This window comes from Oncorhynchus mykiss, chromosome 3, assembly GCF_013265735.2.
Source record: "Oncorhynchus mykiss isolate Arlee chromosome 3, USDA_OmykA_1.1, whole genome shotgun sequence".
NCBI classification, from domain to species: Eukaryota; Metazoa; Chordata; class Actinopteri; order Salmoniformes; family Salmonidae; genus Oncorhynchus; species Oncorhynchus mykiss.
In genome coordinates, this window is record NC_048567.1 from 84,674,863 (window position 1) to 84,698,468 (window position 23,606).

The 23,606-nt window shown below is 46.0% G+C and overlaps 1 protein-coding gene across 2 annotated transcripts in view; it reads left to right on the forward strand.

Moving 5' to 3' along the window:
* The first annotated feature begins 2,272 nt into the window (after positions 1-2,272).
* Positions 2,273-23,606, forward strand: part of igf2bp2a (insulin-like growth factor 2 mRNA binding protein 2a) — an 84,659-nt gene continuing 63,325 nt past the window's right edge. Inside the window, exons 1-3 of one of the 2 annotated variants that reach the window (XM_036975365.1) lie at positions 2,273-2,794; positions 3,640-3,700; positions 16,566-16,614. In XM_036975365.1, the coding sequence (XP_036831260.1) occupies positions 2,620-2,794; positions 3,640-3,700; positions 16,566-16,614 (285 nt within the window). In that variant the 5' untranslated portion in view covers positions 2,273-2,619. The remainder of the gene's footprint in view (positions 2,795-3,639; positions 3,701-16,565; positions 16,615-23,606) is intronic. The other variant, XM_036975364.1, reaches the window with a different exon arrangement.

Here is a 23,606-nt window from a genome sequence, read left to right on the forward strand (position 1 = left end):
CGACCGCCGAGCGCCGCCCGAACAGGAAGAGGCACCATGTGACAGTAATGGATTATTGCCCCAATGTTTGAGAATCCATGGTCAACTGTTGATAATACTGTATGTTCTATTTTTACCAGAACTCATGATAAGACCCAGATGCAGACAGCTAGAGTAACAGACGTTTATTGACCCAAACAGGGGGCAGGCAGAAGACAGGTCATAGGCAGGCAGAGGTCCGTAATCCAGGGCAGAGTCAATAAGGTACAGAACAGCAGGCAGGCTCGGGGTCAGGACAGGCAGAGGTTGGTAAATGGGTCAGAGTCAGGCAGGTGCAGAACGGCAGGTACAGAACGGCAGGCAGGCTCGGGGTCAGGCAGGCAGAATGGTCAGAACCGGGGAAACAGAACTTGAGAAAGCAGGGAGATGGGAAAACACGCTGGTAAGACAAGACCAACAGAGAACAAAGGTATAAATGCACCGGGGATAATGAGAAAGATGGGCGACACCTAGAGGAGGGTGGAGACAAGCACAAAGACAGGGGAAACAGATCAGGTTGTGACAATTTTAGTAATAAATGTTGTTTTCACAGATGGTTATTGAACATCAGAATATTGCCCTAAGAATGGAACCGTATCAAGGATGTGAGTTTGGCTGATTTCAGAAGATGGAAGTGTCTCATCATCTTTATGCGTTGTTAGTTAGTGCACAATGAGATCCCTTGTAGTAAATTAGGTCCTATAAATGGTTTGCTTTTCGAATGAACTTTGATCTCTCTTCTCTCCCATGTTTCATTTGGTCATTCTGTACCTATTTGAGCTCTCTTCTCTCCCATGTTTCATATATATTCTCTCCCATGTTTCATATATATTTTCTCCCATGTTTCATCCTTGGTAAAAGCCAGGAATGTTTTGGTACAGAGATTGTAGTTCAGCAGCTCCAATGTACAGTATATGTTTTAGTCTGCCAGTTACTCTGCAATAAACAAACTGCTTCTTTAAACTTATTTGTCCTGTCATCAATACTTGTTCTAAAATTAAGATGAGAATATTCCTGTTTTTAAATGTCCTGTTATATTCCTTGATATGAGTACTTTGGTAATAAGTTCAGTTATTTAGGTGCTTAGCATTGTGTGCAATGGTACAAGAGATATATACCAGTAATTACTTTACATTATATTTTCAATCATTCTGCAATTCTGTAACATTTATATTTTGTACTGGAGAGTCACTACTATGTATTCGTTATATCTACTCATTGGGCAACATGAACATTCTCCTGTGTATTGCTTCCCCATACAGTACATGACAGCATGTGCAGTAGCATGCACAACAAGTTTGTTACTCTCAGGGAGTTGCTGGGTTCCAAACCAGCCAACCTGCAATATCTTGAGTATAGGTGTTACAATGTTTCCACACATTGCGATAAAGATTAGCACAGTAATCATTAAATGCAATGATTCCATCATCATTTTCACCATTATGCTTTCTCTGAAATGATTGTAGAAATGGAAGAACAATCCAAATGAATGAAAACATTATCAGCATAATGACAGAGGGAGTGCTAATCAATATATCCCAATTTAAAAATACATCGTAGAGTACAACTGATAATTTAAAAACTTTTTTTTTTTTTTAATTTAAAAAAACTTAAGGCCTGAAACTGAAAGACTACAAAATCTTAAATTGTCCATGCCATGGCAGGTGTTCATTCAATTGAACTATAGGCCTACACAGAGCAGTGTTTGGGCCTAGCCAGTCTACATAATCCACCTGGACCTCTCAACTACTACCATAAACATGTCAGTACTTTACCATGCGTGTGGGCGTGTTCCTCTGTAAAGGAGAGTCGCCCGTGACTGGCCTGCGAGACGTCAGTAAGGGCTAGGGGCAAGCAGCTCCATCCCTTCTCCTGTGCCTTCATCAATAGAGCCGGTCTAACCAGGGGTTATTCATTTATGTATTGAATGGTCCAGATTATCCAACATCCGGCCAGGTGTGAACATTAATGCCAGCCATCTCCAGACAACGTCCATCAGAGGAATACTTTTTGGAGGACACGTTTAGCAGTCAAACCCATATGTTTGTGATTTAAGTAATTGACCTTTTATTTCCCTCTGCTCCTCTCATGGGAGTCAGTGTCATAATGTGACGCATGTTATTAATCCAGGACTGATTGTTTTAGTAGCCTACCGTACCTGCCACGTTTCACTATAGCCCAGGCGTAGCAGTGGAGGGGTTTACAGCCCCTCCAGGCGCTACTGATCCAACCCCATAGTTAACCTTCCACATGGTCCTGATGCCACCTTTATACCTGCCTGCTGGCCATGATGTGGAAGCGCTGATGCTCCGGTCTAACAAACATCTCCAAACAATTGTTTTTATATTTCAGTCAGATTTTATTTAGAGGCGGCGCTTGTTGGCTCTAGAGTGGCGTCGTAACGACACTTTTCAATCCCAGTAAAAAGAGTTTGTCCAGAGCACATTTCGAGCTGGGGGTCGACTGCATCTGGGGGGGTGATTGCTTTTTTCTGCCAGATTTTTCTATTTTATTTTGTATTTTCTTATTTAAAAAAATACTTTACAGTTGAATTTAATTTCCTTGTGATTTGATTCCATATCAAAGATTTGCCTTAAGATCATGAACAAACTATATGTGGGGAATTTGAGTCCTTTGGTCACTGTCGAGGATTTGAAGGAGCTCTTTGGCGAGAAGAAGCTTCCTGGGGCCGAGCAGGTTCTGCTCAAATCCGGCTATGCTTTTGTGGACTTCCCCGACCAAAACTGGGCCATAAAAGCTATTGAGACACTCTCTGGTAAGTGTCTATCTGCAGGGGCTGATGCAGGAATGTCTCCGCGACTGGGCTGAAACGCTCAAAACAATTAGTGGGAAAATAAAGGATCAATTATTATTATTACCTAACCCGTTTTTGGCTCGGGACTGTATTGGATACGCGCTGTTACATCAGTGCCAGAGTTGACTCACACTCACTCCGTCATGGTCAAACAAATATATCGCAAATTACAGATCATATACACTCACCAATGTCATCCCTGTATGCGTAACTAAAACAGGACTCATTGTAACGTAATTATCGCATAATAGTTATATTTTGTAAATTACAGAGGGGTGCTACTTTGTAATCAACCATTGGAATGTACGGGATGCTCTGATGTTCGGGAAGGCATCATTATTTCTCAGTATATTTTTCTTGATTTTATTGAAAAGAACCGACCAAAGTAACCGAAGTGAATGTGTCAAAGCCATGTTCCTATGATGCCTGGGTATGTTTTTACGAGGTGTCTTAAAGGTAGGTGATGGGGGTCCGGAGATAAGAGCGAATAAACAGGTAGCTGGGGGGACGAGGTGAGAGGCTTATTCTGAGCTGCGCCAGGCCACTAAAACAACGCTGCTAGAAGAGGGAAACATGTCGGAGTTTAGTAGTTCTACACAGAAACACAACCGATTTATGGACGTAAAGAACACATAGGAGAGCAAGGCATTCCTCTCTCTCTCAGGCTCACCTCTAATCTTACATTCTTTACAAAGAAAAGCAGATCCTTATTGCCTACATTATCAGTCTTGTCAATGGCAACATGCTACAGTAGCCATATGCAATATTACATTGTTAACAATGCCATATTCGTCTCATCCTTACAGGTCAAGTTGAATTACATGGGAAGGTGCTTGAGGTAGACTACTCTGTTCCCAAAAAGCTACGGTAATGATTTATTTCTTAATGTTTCTTTATATCTGATCACCTGGTCTTATCTGTCTGTTGTCCCTGTCTGTTTTATTTTTTATTTGTATTGAAACTTTATTTAACAAGTCAGTTCAGAACAAATTCTTATTTACAATGACGCCTACACAGGCCAAACCCTAACCAGGACGACTCTGGGACAACTGTCCTCAAACCTGTAGCATAGCTGTAGTATAGCTGTGCAACGGTGTGACATGTTGTTTTTGTTGCTTTGTGTTGTTTGTAATGCAAATATGATCTAAGTATTTGTATCAGTCCAGAAGTTGTTTTAAATATAACATTTTCGATGTAAATGCAATGGAATAAAACTTTATACATTTATTATATATAAAATGGGTGAAGTGTAGCACTTCCTGTTTCAATGGCCTCGCTGAATTATGTAATCCATGTTCAGAGCCTACTCCTGGTTTTAGGTGGCCCATACAAATACTAGATGATAAACACATATGCATACATTTGTCAACACTTTGTAGTTCATTTTGTGTGCTGTTTTTTTGTAGTTGGTTTTGATTTATTGGCTCAGGAACACTGATTGATTCATTGGTTCAGAAACACGGGATTGATTCATTGGTTCAGAAACACTTGATTGATTCATTGGCTCAGAATCACTGATTGATTAATCACGTTTGAAGCAACAATTCCCTTCCTCATGCACCACCTCAGGGATTTCCAAAAGACGGCATTGTTTGACATTAAGGTAAATATTCAAACCCCTTGTTTGGGAAGTGACCTCTGCTTTATGTGTTTCCTCCCCCACCTCCCCCTCTCACCGATGCTGGTAGCCTCTCCTGCATGCAGAATACCCCTCTGACATGGCCAGGGTCAAGGCAGGGCCGTGCACGGACCTTTTTGGGAGCAGGTTAAAAATAAAAAAAAGTAAAGAATAATTAAAGAGCAGCAGTAAAATAACAATAGCGAGGCTATATACAGGGTGCTACGGTACAGAGTCAATGTGGAGGCTATATACAGGGGGTACCGGTACAGAGTCAATGTGGAGGCTATATACAGGGTGTTACGGTACAGAGTCAATGTGGAGGCTATATACAGGGGGTACCGGTACAGAGCCAATGTGGAGGCTATATACAGGGTGTTACGGTTCAGAGTCAATGTGGAGGCAATATACAGGGTGTTACGGTACAGAGTCAATGTGGAGGGTATATACAGGGGGTACCGGTACAGAGTCAATGTGGAGGCTATATACAGGGGGGTACCGGTACAGAGCCAATGTGGAGGCTATATACAGGGGGTACCGGTACAGAGTCAATGTGGAGGCTATATACAGGGGGTACCGGTACAGAGTCAATGTGGAGGCTATATACAGGGGGTACCGGTACAGAGTCAATGTGGAGGCTATATACAGGGGGTACCGGTACAGAGTCAATGTGGAGGCTATATACAGGGTGTTACGGTACAGAGTCAATGTGGAGGCTATATACAGGGGGTACCGGTACAGAGCCAATGTGGAGGCTATATACAGGGTGTTACGGTTCAGAGTCAATGTGGAGGCAATATACAGGGTGTTACGGTACAGAGTCAATGTGGAGGGTATATACAGGGGGTACCGGTACAGAGTCAATGTGGAGGCCATATACAGGGGGGTACCGGTACAGAGCCAATGTGGAGGCTATATACAGGGGGTACCGGTACAGAGTCAATGTGGAGGCTATATACAGGGGGTACCGGTACAGAGTCAATGTGGAGGCTATATACAGGGGGTACCGGTACAGAGTCAATGTGGAGACTATATACAGGAGGTACCGGTACAGAGTCAATGTGCGGGGGCACCGGTTAGTCGAGGTAATTGAGGTAATATGTACATGTAGGTAGAGTTAAGGTGATTATGCATAGATTATAAACAGAGAGTAGCAGCAGAGGGGTCTGGGTAGCCCTTTGATTAGCTGTTCATGTCAGAGTCTTATGGCTTGGGGGTAGAAGCTGTTTAGAAGCCATTTTGACCTAGACTTGGTGCTCCGGTACCGCTTGCCGTGCGGTAGCAGAGAGAACAGTCTATGACTAGGGTGGCTGGAGTCTTTGCCAATTTTTAGGGCCTTCCTCTGACACCGCTTGGTATAGAGGTCCTGGATGACAGGAAGCTTGGCCCCGGTGATGTACTGGGCCGTACGCACTACCCTCTGTAGAGCCTTGCGGTCGGAGGCCGAGCAGTTGTCGTACCAGACAGTGATGCTCTTGATAGTACAGCTGTATAACTTTTTGAGGATCTGAGGTCAAAAGTTTGGACACACCTACTCATTCAAGGGATTTTCTTTATTTGTACTATTTTCTACATTATAGAATAATAGTGTAGATGTCAACTATGAAATAACACATATGGAATCATGTAGTAACCAAAAAAGTAGTAACTCTGCAGTCCAACTCATCCCAAACCATCTCAATTGGGTTGAGGTCGGGGGATTGTGGAGGCCAGGTCATCTGATGCAGCACTCCATCACTCTCCTTCTTGGTCAAATATGTTCCTTATATATAAGTATATTTTGATTTGTTTAACACTTTTTTTGTTTACTACATGATTCCATTGTGTGTTATTTCATGGTTATTCTACAATGTAGAAAATAGTAAAAATAAAGAAAAACCCTTGAATGAGTAGGTGTGACCAAACTTTTGACTGGGACTGTATATATATATATATATACATACAGTGCCTTGCGAAAGTATTCGGCCCCCTTGAAATTTGCGACCTTTTGCCACATTTCAGGCTTCAAACATAAAGATATAAAACTGTATTTTTTTGTGAAGAATCAACAACAAGTGGGACACAATCATGAAGTGGAACGACATTTATTGAATATTTCAAACTTTTTTTAACAAATCAAAAACTGAAAAATAAGGCGTGCAAAATTATTCAGCCCCCTTAAGTTAATACTTTGTAGCGCCACCATTTGCTGCGATGACAGCTGTAATAAGTCGCTTGGGGTATATCTCTATCAGTTTTGCGCATCGAGAGACTGACATTTTTTCCCATTCCTCCTTGCAAAACAGCTCGAGCTCAGTGAGGTTGGATGGAGAGCATTTGTGAACAGCAGTTTTCAGTTCTTTCCACAGATTCTCGATTGGATTCAGGTCTGGACTTTGACTTGGCCATTCTAACACCTGGATATGTTTATTTTTGAACCATTCCATTGTAGATTTTGCTTTATGTTTTGGATCATTGTCTTGTTGGAAGACAAATCTCCGTCCCAGTCTCAGGTCTTTTGCAGACTCCATCAGGTTTTCTTCCAGAATGGTCCTGTATTTGGCTCCATCCATCTTCCCATCAATTTTAACCATCTTCCCTGTCCCTGCTGAAGAAAAGCAGGCCCAAACCATGATGCTGCCACCACCATGTTTGACAGTGGGGATGGTGTGTTCAGCTGTGTTGCTTTTACGCCAAACATAACGTTTTGCATTGTTGCCAAAAAGTTCAATTTTGGTTTCATCTGACCAGAGCACCTTCTTCCACATGTTTGGTGTGTCTCCCAGGTGGCTTGTGGCAAACTTGAAACTACACTTTTTATGGATATCTTTAAGAAATGGCTTTCTTCTTGCCACTCTTCCATAAAGGCCAGATTTGTGCAATATACGACTGATTGTTGTCCTATGGACAGAGTCTCCCACCTCAGCTGTAGATCTCTGCAGTTCATCCAGAGTGATCATGGGCCTCTTGGCTGCATCTCTGATCAGTCTTCTCCTTGTATGAGCTGAAAGTTTAGAGGGACGGCCAGGTCTTGGTAGATTTGCAGTGGTCTGATACTCCTTCCATTTCAATATTATCGCTTGCACAGTGCTCCTTGGGATGTTTAAAGCTTGGGAAATCTTTTTGTATCCAAATCCGGCTTTAAACTTCTTCACAACAGTATCTCGGACCTGCCTGGTGTGTTCCTTGTTCTTCATGATGCTCTCTGCGCTTTTAACGGACCTCTGAGACTATCACAGTGCAGGTGCATTTATACGGAGACTTGATTACACACAGGTGGATTGTATTTATCATCATTAGTCATTTATGTCAACATTGGATCATTCAGAGATCCTCACTGAACTTCTGGAGAGAGTTTGATGCACTGAAAGTAAAGGGGCTGAATAATTTTGCACGCCCAATTTTTCAGTTTTTGATTTGTTAAAAAAGTTTGAAATATCCAATAAATGTCGTTCCACTTAATGATTGTGTCCCACTTGTTGTTGATTCTTCATAAAAAAATACAGTTTTATATCTTTATTTTTGAAGCCTGAAATGTGGCAAAAGGTCGCAAAGTTCAAGGGGGCCGAATACTTTCGCAAGGCACTGTATATTATTATCTTGTGTAGCCCTTTCAAAAACCTTCCTTTTGCACCAGTGCTTAGAGGACTGTCTCTATATGATTTGCAGGCCTGTGTCATGGACGCATCAATGCTGCCTATGTTCTCTTCTATGCCACTCCCTGGAATAAGCACATGGTATGGAACGCCAGACTGTCTGCACATGTATTCACATCTCACTACTTTCATTCAGACTTGATCAAAACGTTAGAGAAAAGTGAGCGTCTGATTTTCAACTTTGATTTGGTAAAATAGGAAAACATTTGTATGTATGTATTTTCAGGACTGTTATGACAGTAATTATGGTGGATTTGTAGTGAAACTTCTGGGATTATCAAGTTTATTTCACCACACCACATGCCATTTCAATCCCTGCTTGTTGTCAAGAAAGGATTGTTAGTTTATTTCACCACACCACATGCCATGCGCTTTCGTGACTCCTGTGGCGGTCACCAGGTGTATGGTGTTTCTTCTGATACAAAATGTTTTTTTTGTGGATGGTTATAATTTGTACGTATAAAATGTATAGTAGTAATATTTAAAATGGCTAAATCGGATAACTCTGTATACATTTATTTAAATTTGCATCGGGCCGCTTCTGGGGGGATGCTGGAAAGATGCCGGCAACGTCGGCTGAATTCCGGTAGACGGAAACGACCCGATGTACAGTACTTGGGCCGACTCTGGGCAGTCATTCATTTTGATTCCGGGCCGAGTCCGACACCCGATTCCGGGCCGATTCAATCAGTTCCGGACCCCGGAAGAGAGCAGCTTCTGGGCTGATTCCTCATTGCTAGTTGGGTAAGCATCACAAGTTACTTAGCCTACTTACATTTCTGATCCGTCCAAAGTCTGCGGTGTGTGTGTGCTGGAGGCGAGCGACGCTCGGGAGAGAGGGGGAGTGTGGCAGGGGTACCAGACAGGGGGAGATAGGCAGGACAGACGATGAACAGATCGACAGGTGGAATCAAAGCAGCAGTGCAGCAGGCAATGGGAGTAGGTGTCACACCTGCTTGGGAGAAGCTTTTTTTCAGGAGGCAGATTCCTTGTGGAAAATCACAGCTAGCTAGCTAATGTAGCTAGCAAGTCTCTGTCCACTGTTTTTTTCCCACTTGCAAAGGGAGGTTGTTAGCTAGCTGTGTCTCTTCAGTTTTGGCGAATAGTCCTTTACGAACGTCCAAACAAAGTTGTATTGTGGCTGTTGTATTTTGGAGATTGCGAGGAGGATATCTTCTGATGTGATCAAAGCAACAATATTGTTTCTTATTGAGGTAATTTACAGTTGAAGTGTCCTGGGTGCATATCAGTTCAAAATGATACTCTGTTCTGATTAGATTTCTGGTTAAAATGAAAATTGTATTGATATTTTCATTACATTTTCCATTTCCCCAATTGTAAATAAAGGTACACCCACCTGACAGTAAAATAAGACATACATTTATTTAACCGTTAAGACGGACATGAATACCCGTGAGACTCTACTAATGGGTCACTACTGGAAGAACTTCCCAGCGGATGAATGTACTTATCAAAACAAACTAAACCACGTATGCTTTCAACAAAATGCTTTTATCTCGATTGAAACCATGTGCGTAAAGAATCAGACAAGCTCAGTGAATATAGTTGATTTCATTAAAACACGTAGGATGTGTCAATATATGGAAAAATACATGTTTAAAAATGTCAACCAATCGATTGGTCAAAAGAACAGAAAACTCTTGGTCGACCAAGATTTGTTTTAGTCTTGGACAGCCCTGTTATATTTACCACCTGGATCCGGTTTCAGTAATGGTGAAATCAGACCTTCTTGCTGAGTATCTGATTGTCAACCATTTATGTAGGAGTGCTTAAAACATGCTAATAATGGTCCTCTGAGTACATCGAAAAGGTCTGATATTCCTCTACTGGTATGCCATCCAGCCCTGGAGTTTGGTAAACCTCTACTGGTATGCCATCCAGCCCTGGAGTTTGGTAAACCTCTACTGGTATGCCATCCAGCCCTGGAGTTTGGTAAACCTCCACTGGTATGCCATCCAGCCCTGGAGTTTGGTAAACCTCTACTGGTATACCATCCAGCCCTGGAGTTTGGTAAACCTCTACTGGTATACAATCTAGCCCTAGAGTTTGGTAAACCTCTACTGGTATACCATCCAGCCCTGGAGTTTGGTAAACCTCTACTGGTATACCATCCAGCCCTGGAGTTTGGTAAACCTCCCCTGGTATACCATCCAGCCCTGGAGTTTGGTAAACCTCTACTGGTATACCATCCAGCCCTGGAGTTTGGTAAACCTCCACTGGTATACCATCCAGCCCTGGAGTTTGGTAAACCTCCCCTGGTATACCATCCAGCCCTGGAGTTTGGTAAACCTCCCCTGGTATGCCATCCAGCACTGGAGTTTGGTAAACCTCTACTGGTATACCATCCAGCCCTGGAGTTTGGTAAACCTCCCCTGGTATACCATCCAGCCCTGGAGTTTGGTAAACCTCAACTGGTATGCCATCCAGCCCTGGAGTTTGGTAAACCTCTACTGGTATACCATCCAGCCCTGGAGTTTGGTAAACCTCTACTGGTATACCATCCAGCCCTGGAGTTTTCCCAGACTTAAAGGCTTTAATTGCATCAAGAAGTTCCTTCTCTGTAATTCACCTTCACATGAGTCTTTCTGTATGGCTGTTAATGTTACATTATTAATATAAACTAATTCTGGCAGTTACCTTCAGTTAGTGGAAATTGAGGAGACTGAAATGAAAACATTTGCTTAAAGTACTTTGCTTCCTCTTTCTAAATATTGTTTGGTGAATCATGGGTGACTCCGTCATTTGTAACAAGTTTCTGTAAATTATATTTGGTAGCATTTAAAAAAAAAACATTTTAAAGGTTTTGCTGTGGGATCCTCTCACAGAGCCTTGACTCTGACACTGATTCCTAGCTGACAACAGGGAGCCACAGATGTGAGTCGGTCTTGTGGAATTGGCTTTTTCACTACGGGAATGATGGAGCGTCAGAGAGAGACTTGTTATTTCACATGATTCCGTCCTCTCTCCCGTGAGCTACATGGTTGTTGCCCCATTGGTTCCATCTCACGTAGACCAAGTCAGTTAGTAGTTATGTGTGTCGTGTTTTTCTGGGCAAAGTTATTTAACCGCCAGAAATGAATTCATAATAAGTGTGAGATTGTTTCCCAGCACCTTTAGCGCTCTGTTGTCACACCAAATCCTCATTGTGTTGCTGTTTTTGGTAGTTACTGTTGTGTTGCTGTTTTGGTAGTTACTGTTGTGTTGCTGTTTTTGGTAGTTACTGTTGTGTTGCTGTTTTTGGTAGTTACTGTTGTGTTGCTGTTTTTGGTAGTTACTGTTGTGTTGCTGTTTTTGGTAGTTACTTTTGTGTTGCTGTTTTTGGTAGTTACTGTTGTGTTGCTGTGTTGGTAGTTACTGTTGTGTTGCTGTTTTGGTAGTTACTGTTGTGTTGCTGTTTTGGTAGTTACTGTTGTGTTGCTGTTTTTGGTAGTTACTGTTGTGTTGCTGTTTTTGGTAGTTACTGTTGTGTTGCTGTTTTTGGTAGTTACTGTTGTGTTGCTGTTTTTGGTAGTTACTGTTGTGTTGCTGTTTTTGGTAGTTACTGTTGTGTTGCTGTTTTTGGTAGTTACTGTTGTGTTGCTGTTTTTGGTAGTTACTGTTGTGTTGCTGTTTTTGTTAGTTACTGTTGTGTTGCTGTTTTTGGTAGTTACTGTTGTGTTGCTGTTTTGGTAGTTACTGTTGTGTTGCTGTTTTGGTAGTTACTGTTGTGTTGCTGTTTTGGTAGTTACTGTTGTGTTGCTGTTTTTGGTAGTTACTGTTGTGTTGCTGTTTTTGGTAGTTACTGTTGTGTTGCTGTTTTTGGTAGTTACTGTTGTGTTGCTGTTTTGGTAGTTACTGTTGTGTTGCTGTTTTTGGTAGTTACTGTTGTGTTGCTGTTTTGGTAGTTACTGTTGTGTTGCTGTTTTTGGTAGTTACTGTTGTGTTGCTGTTTTGGTAGTTACTGTTGTGTTGCTGTTTTTGGTAGTTACTGTTGTGTTGCTGTTTTTGGTAGTTACTGTTGTGTTGCTGTTTTTGGTAGTTACTGTTGTGTTGCTGTTTTTGGTAGTTACTGTTGTGTTGCTGTTTTTGGTAGTTACTGTTGTGTTGCTGTTTTTGGTAGTTACTGTTGTGTTGCTGTTTTTGGTAGTTACTGTTGTGTTGCTGTTTTTGGTAGTTACTGTTGTGTTGCTGTTTTTGGTAGTTACTGTTGTGTTGCTGTTTTTGGTAGTTACTGTTGTGTTGCTGTTTTTGGTAGTTACTGTTGTGTTGCTGTTTTGGTAGTTACTGTTGTGTTGCCGTTTTGGTAGTTACTGTTGTGTTGCTGTTTTGGTAGTTACTGTTGTGTTGCTGTTTTTGGTAGTTACTGTTGTGTTGCTGTTTTTGGTAGTTACTGTTGTGTTGCTGTTTTTGGTAGTTACTGTTGTGTTGCTGTTTTGGTAGTTACTGTTGTGTTGCTGTTTTTGGTAGTTACTGTTGTGTTGCTGTTTTGGTAGTTACTGTTGTGTTGCTGTTTTTGGTAGTTACTGTTGTGTTGCTGTTTTTGGTAGTTACTGTTGTGTTGCTGTTTTGGTAGTTACTGTTGTGTTGCTGTTTTTGGTAGTTACTGTTGTGTTGCTGTTTTTGGTAGTTACTGTTGTGTTGCTGTTTTTGGTAGTTACTGTTGTGTTGCTGTTTTTGGTAGTTACTGTTGTGTTGCTGTTTTTGGTAGTTACTGTTGTGTTGCTGTTTTTGGTAGTTACTGTTGTGTTGCTGTTTTTGGTAGTTACTGTTGTGTTGCTGTTTTGGTAGTTACTGTTGTGTTGCTGTTTTTGGTAGTTACTGTTGTGTTGCTATTTTGGTAGTTACTGTTGTGTTGCTGTTTTTGGTAGTTACTGTTGTGTTGCTGTTTTTGGTAGTTACTGTTGTGTTGCTGTTTTTGGTAGTTACTGTTGTCTTGCTGTGTTGGTAGTTACTGTTGTGTTGCTGTTTTTGGTATTTACTGTTATGTTGCTGTTTTGGTAGTTACTGTTGTGTTGCTGTTTTTGGTAGTTACTGTTGTGTTGCTGTTTTTGGTAGTTACTGTCAGTCTGAGCAGCAGTCCTGTGTCCATCCTCCATCCAGGTAGAATTCACTGAGTACATCACTCTCCAGCCATCCATCCAGGTAGAATACAATGAGTGCATCACCATCCATCCATCCCTCCATCCATCCATCCATCCCTCCATCCATCCATCCATCCCTCCATCCCTCCATCCATCCATGTAGTATACACTGAAACATCACTCTCCAGCCATCCCTCAATCCAGGTAGAATACACTGAGTGCATCACTCTCCAGCCATCCATCCATCCAGGTAGAATTCACTGAATACATCACTCTCCAGCCATCCATCCAGGAAGAATACAATGAGTACATCACTCTCCATCCATCCATCCATCCCTCCATCCCTCCATCCATCCATGTAGTATACACTGAAACATCACTCTCCAGCCATCCATCCATCCAGGTAGAATTCACTGAGTACATCACTCTCCAGCCATCCATCCAGGTAGAATTCACTGAGTGCATCACTCTCCAGCCATCCATCCATCCAGGTAGAATTCACTGAGTACATCACTCTCCAGCCATACACCCATCCAGGTAGAATTCACTGAGTGCATCACTCTCCAGCCATCCATCCATCCAGGTAGAATTCATTGAGTGCATCACTCTCCAGCCATCCATCCATCCAGGTAGAATTCACTGAGTGCATCACTCTCCAGCCATCCAGGTAGAATTCACTGAGTACATCACTCTCCAGCCATCCACCCATCCAGGTAGAATTCACTGAGTGCATCACTCTCCAGCCATCCAGGTAGAATTCACTGAGTACATCACTGTCCATCCACCCAGGTAGAATTCACTGAGTACATCACTCTCCATCCACCCAGGTAGAATTCACTGAGTACATCACTCTCCATCCACCCAGGTAGAATTCACTGAGTACATCACTCTCCAGCCATCCATCCAGGTAGAATACAATGAGTGCATCACCATCCATCCATCCCTCCATCCCTCCATCCATCCATGTAGTATACACTGAAACATCACTCTCCAGCCATCCCTCAATCCAGGTAGAATACACTGAGTGCATCACTCTCCAGCCATCCATCCATCCAGGTAGAATTCACTGAATACATCACTCTCCAGCCATCCATCCAGGAAGAATACAATGAGTACATCACTCTCCATCCATCCATCCATCCCTCCATCCCTCCATCCATCCATGTAGTATACACTGAAACATCACTCTCCAGCCATCCATCCATCCAGGTAGAATTCACTGAGTACATCACTCTCCAGCCATCCATCCAGGTAGAATTCACTGAGTGCATCACTCTCCAGCCATCCATCCATCCAGGTAGAATTCACTGAGTACATCACTCTCCAGCCATACACCCATCCAGGTAGAATTCACTGAGTGCATCACTCTCCAGCCATCCATCCATCCAGGTAGAATTCATTGAGTGCATCACTCTCCAGCCATCCATCCATCCAGGTAGAATTCACTGAGTGCATCACTCTCCAGCCATCCAGGTAGAATTCACTGAGTACATCACTCTCCAGCCATCCACCCATCCAGGTAGAATTCACTGAGTGCATCACTCTCCAGCCATCCAGGTAGAATTCACTGAGTACATCACTGTCCATCCACCCAGGTAGAATTCACTGAGTACATCACTCTCCATCCACCCAGGTAGAATTCACTGAGTACATCACTCTCCATCCACCCAGGTAGAATTCACTGAGTACATCACTCTCCATCCACCCAGGTAGAATTCACTGAGTACATCACTCTCCATCCATCCAGGTAGAATTCACTGAGTACATCACTCTCCATCCATCCAGGTAGAATTCACTGAGTACATCACTCTCCATCCATCCAGGTAGAATTCACTGAGTACATCACTCTCCATCCACCCAGGTAGAATTCACTGAGTACATCACTCTCCATCCATCCAGGTAGAATTCACTGAGTACATCACTCTCCATCCATCCAGGTAGAATTCACTGAGTACATCACTCTCCAGTGCATTCGGAAAGTGTTTAGACCCCTTGACCTTTTCCACACTTTGTTGTGTGGATGCAATAAGAACCAATAAGAACCAATGCAATAAGAACCAATAAGAACCAATAAGAATAGAGACAACCTTGTCCTCTTTCAATTACAAATCTAATGACATGGCTAGGAGATATACTGTAGTAAAGTATCTAGGGGGATTTTTATTTAGCTGAGCCTGCTAGCTAAATTTGATATAGCTAGCTAATGCTGCTAACGTGCAACTGACTTGGTATCCCCTTTCCCTAACAACTGAATGCATTCAACCGAAATATGTTTTCTGCATTTAACCAAATCTTTCTGAATCATCAGCACCCAGGGAGGTGGGGGTTAACTGCTTTGCTCAAGGGCAGAACGGAACATTAGTCCACCTTGCCAGCTCGGGGATTCAAACAAGTAACCGTTTGGTTAATACCTCACCGCTTTAACAGGCTACCTACCTCCTCTAATGCTAGCTAGCTAGCAGTTGTTATGAAAGTATCTTAAATAACGATTAAGGTAGACATGTAATCTTGCTGAACACTTCACTAATTTACATTTCCAGGAATAAAGGTTAATTCACCCATTGTTCGCTGGTCAGTGGCATCACTACCAAACAGTAGTGCACATTTGAATTAAAGGAAAAATACAAATTTCTTACATTTTTCCCAGACCACAGAAATGGTCCCTTGGTGTAGGGACAGAGGTTGTGGTTCAGCTGTTAACACCTTCTCTCCTGATTGACCCTGTGGTTCAGCTGTTAACACCTTCTCTCCTGATTGACCCTGTGGTTCAGCTGTTAACACCTTCTCTCCTGATTGACCCTGTGGTTCAGCTGTTAACACCTTCTCTCCTGATTGACCCTGTGGTTCAGCTGTTAACCCCTTCTCTCCTGATTGACCCTGTGGTTCAGCTGTTAACCCTTCTCTCCTGATTGACCCTGTGGTTCAGCTGTTAACCCTTCTCTCCTGATTGACCCTGTGGTTCAGCTGTTAACACCTTCTCTCCTGATTGACCCTGTGGTTGAGCTGTTAACCCTTCTCTCCTGATTGACCCTGTGGTTCAGCTGTTAACACCTTCTCTCCTGATTGACCCTGTGGTTCAGCTGTTAACCCCTTCTCTCCTGATTGACCCTGTGGTTCAGCTGTTAACCCCTTCTCTCCTGATTGACCCTGTGGTTCAGCTGTTAACCCTTCTCTCCTGATTGACCCTGTGGTTCAGCTGTTAACACCTTCTCTCCTGATTGACCCTGTGGTTGAGCTGTTAACCCTTCTCTCCTGATTGACCCTGTGGTTCAGCTGTTAACACCTTCTCTCCTGATTGACCCTGTGGTTGAGCTGTTAACCCTTCTCTCCTGATTGACCCTGTGGTTCAGCTATTAACTCATTTTTATCCTTCCCCTCCACCTCTGTAATCTCTGCAGGAGTCGCAAGATCCAGATCAGGAACATTCCCCCTCATCTACAGTGGGAGGTGAGTCAGTCAGTCAGTCAGTCTGTGCCTGGTGTTATAGTCTTTGGGGGTTTGCTCGATTTCATTTTGGATTTCAAGTTTGAGGTTAGTTCTGTTTAGGTGTGGCTTGCCCTGATTGTAATCATCCTCATTGGCCAGGATGTGTAGGACCTGTCGCCTCGTTAGTTAGTATTTTGTTTCAGCTGTGCTGGCCCAGAGCGGCTGGCCATGAGAGTTTCAGCTGTGCTGGCCCAGAGCGGCTGGCCATGAGAGTTTCAGCTCTGCTGGCCCAGAGCGGCTGGCCATGAGAGTTTCAGCTGTGCTGGCACAGAGCGGCTGTGAAAGATGTTAGTTTTGTGGGATCCCTGTTTAGCGTGTCCTCTGTGTGTGATTAAAACAAAGTGTGGTGAGGGCTTGGACAGTGTCCCTGTGTGGTGGTGTGGTAAGGGCTAGGACAGTGTCCCTGTGTGGTGGTGTGGTGAGGGCTAGGACAGTGTCCCTGTGTGGTGGTGTGGTGAGGGCTAGGACAGTGTCCCTGTGTGGTGTTGTGGTGAGGGCTAGGACAGTGTCCCTGTGTGGTGGTGTGGTGAGGGCTAGAACAGTGTCCCTGTGTGGTGGTGTGGTGAGGGCTAGGACAGTGTCCCTGTGTGGTGGTGTGGTGAGGGCTAGGACAGTGTCCCTGTGTGGTGTTGTGGTTAGGGCTAGGACAGTGTCCCTGTGTGGTGGTGTGGTGAGGGCTAGGACAGTGTCCCTGTGTGGTGGTGTGGTGAGGGCTAGGACAGTGTCCCTGTGTGGTGTTGTGGTGAGGGCTAGGACAGTGTCCCTGTGTGGTGGTGTGGTGAGGGCTAGGACAGTGTCCCTGTGTGGTGTTGTGGTTAGGGCTAGGACAGTGTCCCTGTGTGGTGGTGTGGTGAGGGCTAGGACAGTGTCCCTGTGTGGTGGTGTGGTGAGGGCTAGGACAGTGTCCCTGTGTGGTGTTGTGGTGAGGGCTAGGACAGTGTCCCTGTGTGGTGGTGTGGTGAGGGCTAGGACAGTGTCCCTGTGTGATGGTGTGGTGAGGGCTAGGACAGTGTCCCTGTGTGGTGTTGTGGTTAGGGCTAGGACAGTGTCCCTGTGTGGTGGTGTGGTGAGGGCTAGGACAGTGTCCCTGTGTGGTGTTGTGGTTAGGGCTAGGACAGTGTCCCTGTGTGGTGGTGTGGTGAGGGCTAGGACAGTGTCCCTGTGTGGTGGTGTGGTGAGGACTAGGACAGTGTCCCTGTGTGGTGGTAATGGTGAGGGCTAGGACAGTGTCCCTGTGTGGTGAGGACTAGGACAGTGTCCCTGTGTGGTGTTGTGGTTAGGGCTAGGACAGTGTCCCTGTGTCGTGAGGGCCAGGACAGTGTCCCTGTGTGGTGGTGAGGGCTTGGACAGTGTCCCTGTTTGGTGAGGCTAGGATAGTGTCTCTGTGTGGTGAGGGCTAGGACAGTGTCCCTGTGTGGTGGTGTGGTGAGGGCTAGGACAGTGTCCCTGTGTGGTGGTGTGGAGAGGGCTTGGACAGTGTCCCTGTGTGGTGTTGTGGTGAGGGCTTGGACAGTGTCCCTGTGTGGTGTTGTGGTGAAGGCCTGGACAGTGTCCCTGTGTGGTGGTGTGGTGAAGGCTTGGACAGTGTCCCTGTGTGGTGGTGTGGTGAAGGCGAGGGACAGTGTCCCTGTGTGGTGAGGACTAGGACAGTGTCCCTGTGTGGTGGTATGGTGAGGGCTAGGACAGTGTCCCTGTGTGGTGTTGTGGTTAGGGCTAGGACAGTGTCCCTGTGTCGTGAGGGCCAGGACAGTGTCCCTGTGTGGTGGTGTGGTGAGGGCTTGGACAGTGTCCCTGTGTGGTGGTGTGGTGAGGGCTTGGACAGTGTCCCTGTGTGGTGTTGTGGTGAAGGCTTGGACAGTGTCCCTGTGTGGTGGTGTGGTGAAGGCTTGGACAGTGTCCCTGTGTGGTGGTGTGGTGAGGGCTAGGACAGTGTCCCTGTGTGGTGTTGTGGTGAAGGCGAGGACAGTGTCCCTGTGTGGTGTTGTGGTTAGGGCTAGGACAGTGTCCCTGTGTGGTGGTGTGGTGAGGGCTAGGACAGTGTCCCTGTGTGGTGTTGTGGTTAGGGCCAGGACAGTGTCCCTGTGTGGTGGTGTGGTGAGGGCTAGGACAGTGTCCCTGTGTGGTGGTGTGGTGAGGACTAGGACAGTGTCCCTGTGTGGTGGTAATGGTGAGGGCTAGGACAGTGTCCCTGTGTGGTGAGGACTAGGACAGTGTCCCTGTGTGGTGGTATGGTGAGGGCTAGGACAGTGTCCCTGTGTGGTGTTGTGGTTAGGGCTTGGACAGTGTCCCTGTGTGGTGTTGTGGTGAGGGCTTGGACAGTGTCCCTGTGTGGTGTTGTGGTGAAGGCTTGGACAGTGTCCCTGTGTGGTGGTGTGGTGAAGGCTTGGACAGTGTCCCTGTGTGGTGGTGTGGTGAAGGCGAGGGACAGTGTCCCTGTGTGGTGGTGTGGTGAGGGCTAGGACAGTGTCTCTGTGTGCTGGTGTGGTGAAGGCGAGGGACAGTGTCCCTGTGTGGTGGTGTGGTGAGGGCTAGGACAGTGTCTCTGTGTGGTGGTGTGGTGAAGGCGAGGGCCAGTGTCCCTGTGTGGTGGTGTGGTGAGGGCTAGGACAGTGTCTCTGTGTGCTGGTGTGGTGAAGGCGAGGGACAGTGTCCCTGTGTGGTGGTGTGGTGAGGGCTAGGACAGTGTCTCTGTGTGGTGGTGTGGTGAAGGCGAGGGCCAGTGTCCCTGTGTGGTGGTGTGGTGAGGGCTAGGACAGTGTCCCTGTGTGGTGGTGTGGTGAGGGCTAGGACAGTGTCCCTGCGTGGTGTGGGCTTGGACAGTGTCCCTGTGTGGTGGTGTGGTGAGGGCTAGGACAGTGTCCCTGTGTGGTGGTGTGGTGAGGGCTAGGACAGTGTCCCTTTGTGGTGTTGTTGTGAGGGCTTGGACAGTGTCCCTGTGTGGTGGTGTGGTGAGGGCTTGGACAGTGTCCCTGTGTGGTGAAGCTAGGATACTGTCTCTGTGTGGTGTTTTAGTGAAGGCTTGGACAGTGTCCCTGTGTGGTGAGGGCTAGGACAGTGTCCCTGTGTGGTGAGGGCTAGGACAGTGTCCCTGTGTGGTGTTGTGGTGAAGGCTTGGACAGTGTCCCTGTGTGGTGGTATGGTGAAGGCTAGGACAGTGTCTCTGTGTGGTGGTGTGGTGAAGGCTAGGACAGTGTCCCTGTGTGGTGGTGTGGTGAAGGCTAGGACAGTGTCTCTGTGTGGTGGTGTGGTGAGGGCTAGGACAGTGTCCCTGTGTTGGTGTGGTGAGGGCTAGGACAGTGTCCCTGTGTGTTGGTGTGGTGAAGGCTTGGACAGTGTCCCTGTGTGGTGAGGCTAGGATAGTGTCTCTGTGTGTTGAGGGCTAGGACAGTGTCCCTGTGTGGTGGCGTGGTGAGGGCTAGGACAGTATCCCTGTGTGGTGGTGTGGTGAGGGCTAGGACAGTGTCCCTGTGTGGTGTTGTGGTTAGGGCTAGGACAGTGTCCCTGTGTCGTGAGGGCCAGGACAGTGTCCCTGTGTGGTGAGGCTAGGATAGTGTCTCTGTGTGGTGAGGGCTAGGACAGTGTCCCTGTGTGATGGCGTGGTGAGGGCTAGGACAGTATCCCTGTGTGGTGGTGTGGTGAGGGCTAGGACAGTGTCCCTGTGTGGTGTTGTGGTTAGGGCTAGGACAGTGTCCCTGTGTCGTGAGGGCCAGGACAGTGTTGGCGAGGCAGGTAGCCTAGTGGTTAGAGTTTTGGGGAGGCAGGTAGCCTAGTGGTTAGAGTGTAGGGACGGCAGGTAGCCTAGTGGTTACAGTGTAAGGGGCGGCAGGTAGCCTAGTGGTTAGAGCGTTGGGGCGGCAGGTAGCCTAGCGGTTAGAGTGTAGGGGCGGCAGGTAGCCTAGCGGTTAGAGTGTAGGGGCGGCAGGTAGCCTAAATCAAATCAAATTTATTTATATAGCCCTTCGTACATCAGCTGATATCTCAAAGTGCTGTACAGAAACCCAGCCTAAAACCCCGAATAGCAAGCGATGCAGGTGTAGAAGCACGGTGGCTAGGAAATACTCCCTAGAAAGGCCAAAACCTAGGAAGAAACCTAGAGAGGAAGGCTATGTGGGGTGGCCAGTCCTCTTCTGGCTGTGCCGGGTGGAGATTATAACAGAACATGGCCAAGATGTTCAAATGTTCATAAATGACCAGCATGGTCGAATAATAATAAGGCAGAACAGTTGAAACTGGAGCAGCAGCACGGTCAGGTGGACTGGGGACAGCAAGGAGTCATCATGTCAGGTAGTCCTGGGGCATGGTCCTAGGGCTAAGGTCCTCCGAGAGAGAGAAAGAAAGAGAGAATTAGAGAGAGCATATGTGGGGTGGCCAGTCCTCTTCTGCCTGTGCCGGGTGGAGATTATAACAGACTATGGCCAAGATGTTCAAATGTTCATTAATGACCAGCATGGTCGAATAATAATAAGGCAGAACAGTTGAAACTGGAGCAGCAGCACGGTCAGGTGGACTGGGGACAGCAAGGAGTCATCATGTCAGGTAGTCCTGGGGCATGGTCCTAGGGCTCAGGTCCTCCGAGAGAGAGAAAGAAAGAGAGAAGGAGAGAATTAGAGAACGCACACTTAGATTCACACAGGACACCGATTAGGACAGGAGAAGTACTCCAGATATAACAAACTGACCCTAGCCCCCCGACACATAAACTACTGCAGCATAAATACTGGAGGCTGAGACAGGAGGGGTCAGGAGACACTGTGGCCCCATCCGAGGACACCCCCGGACAGGGCCAAACAGGAAGGATATGATGAATGCCAGCCTAGCCATTGGTTAGAGTGTAGAGGTGGCAGGTAGCCTAGTGGTTAGAGCGTTGGGCTAGTAACCGAAAGGTTGCTAGATTGAATCCCTGAGCTAACAAGGTAAAAAAATCTGTCGTTCTGCCCCTGAACAAGGCAGTTAACTCACTATTCCAAGGCCGTCATTGTAAATAACAATTTGTTCTTAACTGACTTGCCTAGTTAAATAAAGGTTAAATTAAAAATAAAAATCTCTGCAACTCCCCAACGGGCTCGGTGGAGGCGAAGGTCATGCGTCATCCGAAGCATGACCTCTTAACCCAGAAGCCAGCTACACCAATGTGTCGGAGGAAACACCGTTGAACTGACGACTGAAGTCAGCCTGCAGTTGTCCGACCCGCCACAAGGAGTTGCTAGAGTGTGATGAGCCAAGTCAAGCCCCGCCCCCGGAAAAACCCTCCCCTAACCCTGGTGACGCTGGGCCAATTGTGTGCCGACTTATTGGACTCCCGGCCACGGCCAGTTGTGACACAGCCTGTACTCGAACCCGGGTCTGTAGTGACACCTCAAGCACAGCGATGCACTTGGGAGGCTTTAACCTCTTTTTTTGGGGGGGGGGGCAGTAACCTACTTTCATATATATTTCCTTTCATGCTTTGATTCTAAAGTATGTCATCTTGAGAAGATTTGAAAATAGGATGCTGCCCCTTTAAGATCAAGTACAGTAGGCTAGCCAAGATGAATGCTAGCTTTCTTTCTGTAGCTTTCTTTTAGCAGACTAAGTATCAACAGTAATTAGCATATTGATAGTATGTTCACTATAGAAGGTTTACTTTTGTAAATCACTTTCCCTAAAATAAATAAGCTCAGCGAGTAGATTGATGGCCGCTTCAGTACTCATGTACTGCTCAAGAAGTTGACTGGCGGGTGGTGGTGCTTCACTGAATGGCCAATCATATTGCTCAAATACAAATGGCATGCCATTTAAGTGTGGTCTTCAATGGTTTTTAATGGTAGACTGCGACAGAGCAGGTAAATGTTGAGCTGGAAATCGGGCCAGTAACTCACGAGATCCACTTTCTCTACACTGTTTTTACTGGCCCCAGCGGGGTCATTAATGTCGGACCTCAAAAGAAAATAGGTGAATCTTCCAGAAAACAATAGGTAAGTGGATTTGGACTCGTTACCACATTATATGGGATGTGCAAATTTATGCTCTTTCCCTCCGTGTATAAATTTGACTGCTCCCCGAGTGGTGCAGTGGTGAGGCGTCACTATAGACCCGGGTTCGATCACAGGCTGTTTCACAGCCGGCCGCGGCCGGGAGACCCATTTGACGGCATACAATTGGCCCAGTGTCGTCTGGGTTAGGGGATGGTCTGGCTGGCCTGGATGTCCATGTCCCATCGTGCTCTAACGACTCTTTGTGGCGGGCCGCATGCACGCTGACTTCGGTCACCAGCTGTACGGTGTTTCCTCCGACACATTGGTGCGGCTGGCGTCCGGATTACGCGAGCAGTGTGTCAAGAAGCAGTGAGGCTTAGCAGAGTCATGTTTCGGAGGACGCATGGCTCACGACCTTCTCCTCTCCATGGTGTCATCTGCATAGAGGTAGATCAGGGAATCACCAGCAGCAAGAGCGACATCGTTGATATATACTGAGAAAATAATTGAACCCTGTGACACCCCCATAGATACTGCCAGAGGTCCGGACAACAGGCCCTCCGATTTGACACACTGAACTCTGTCTGAGAAGTAGTTGGTAAACCAGGCGAGGCAGTCATTTGAGAAACCAAGGCTGTTGAGTCTGCTGATAAGAATGTGGTGATTGACAGTCGAAAGCCTTGGCCAGGTCGATGAAGACTGCTGCACAGTACTGTCTTTTATCGATGCCATTTGAGATTTCGTTTAGTACCTTGAGAGTGGCTGAGGTGCACCTATGACCAGCTCGTAAACTGGATTGCACAGCGGAGAAGGTATGGTGGGATTCGAAATGGTCAGTGATCTGACAGCAGAGAGGAGGTCTCTTATTCTCCATGGACTTTACAGTGTCCCAAAACTTTTCAGAGTTAGAGCTACAGGATGCACATTTCTGAATGAAAAAGTTAGCCTTTACTTTCCTGACTGACTGCGTGTATTGGTTCCTGACTTCCCTGAAAAGTT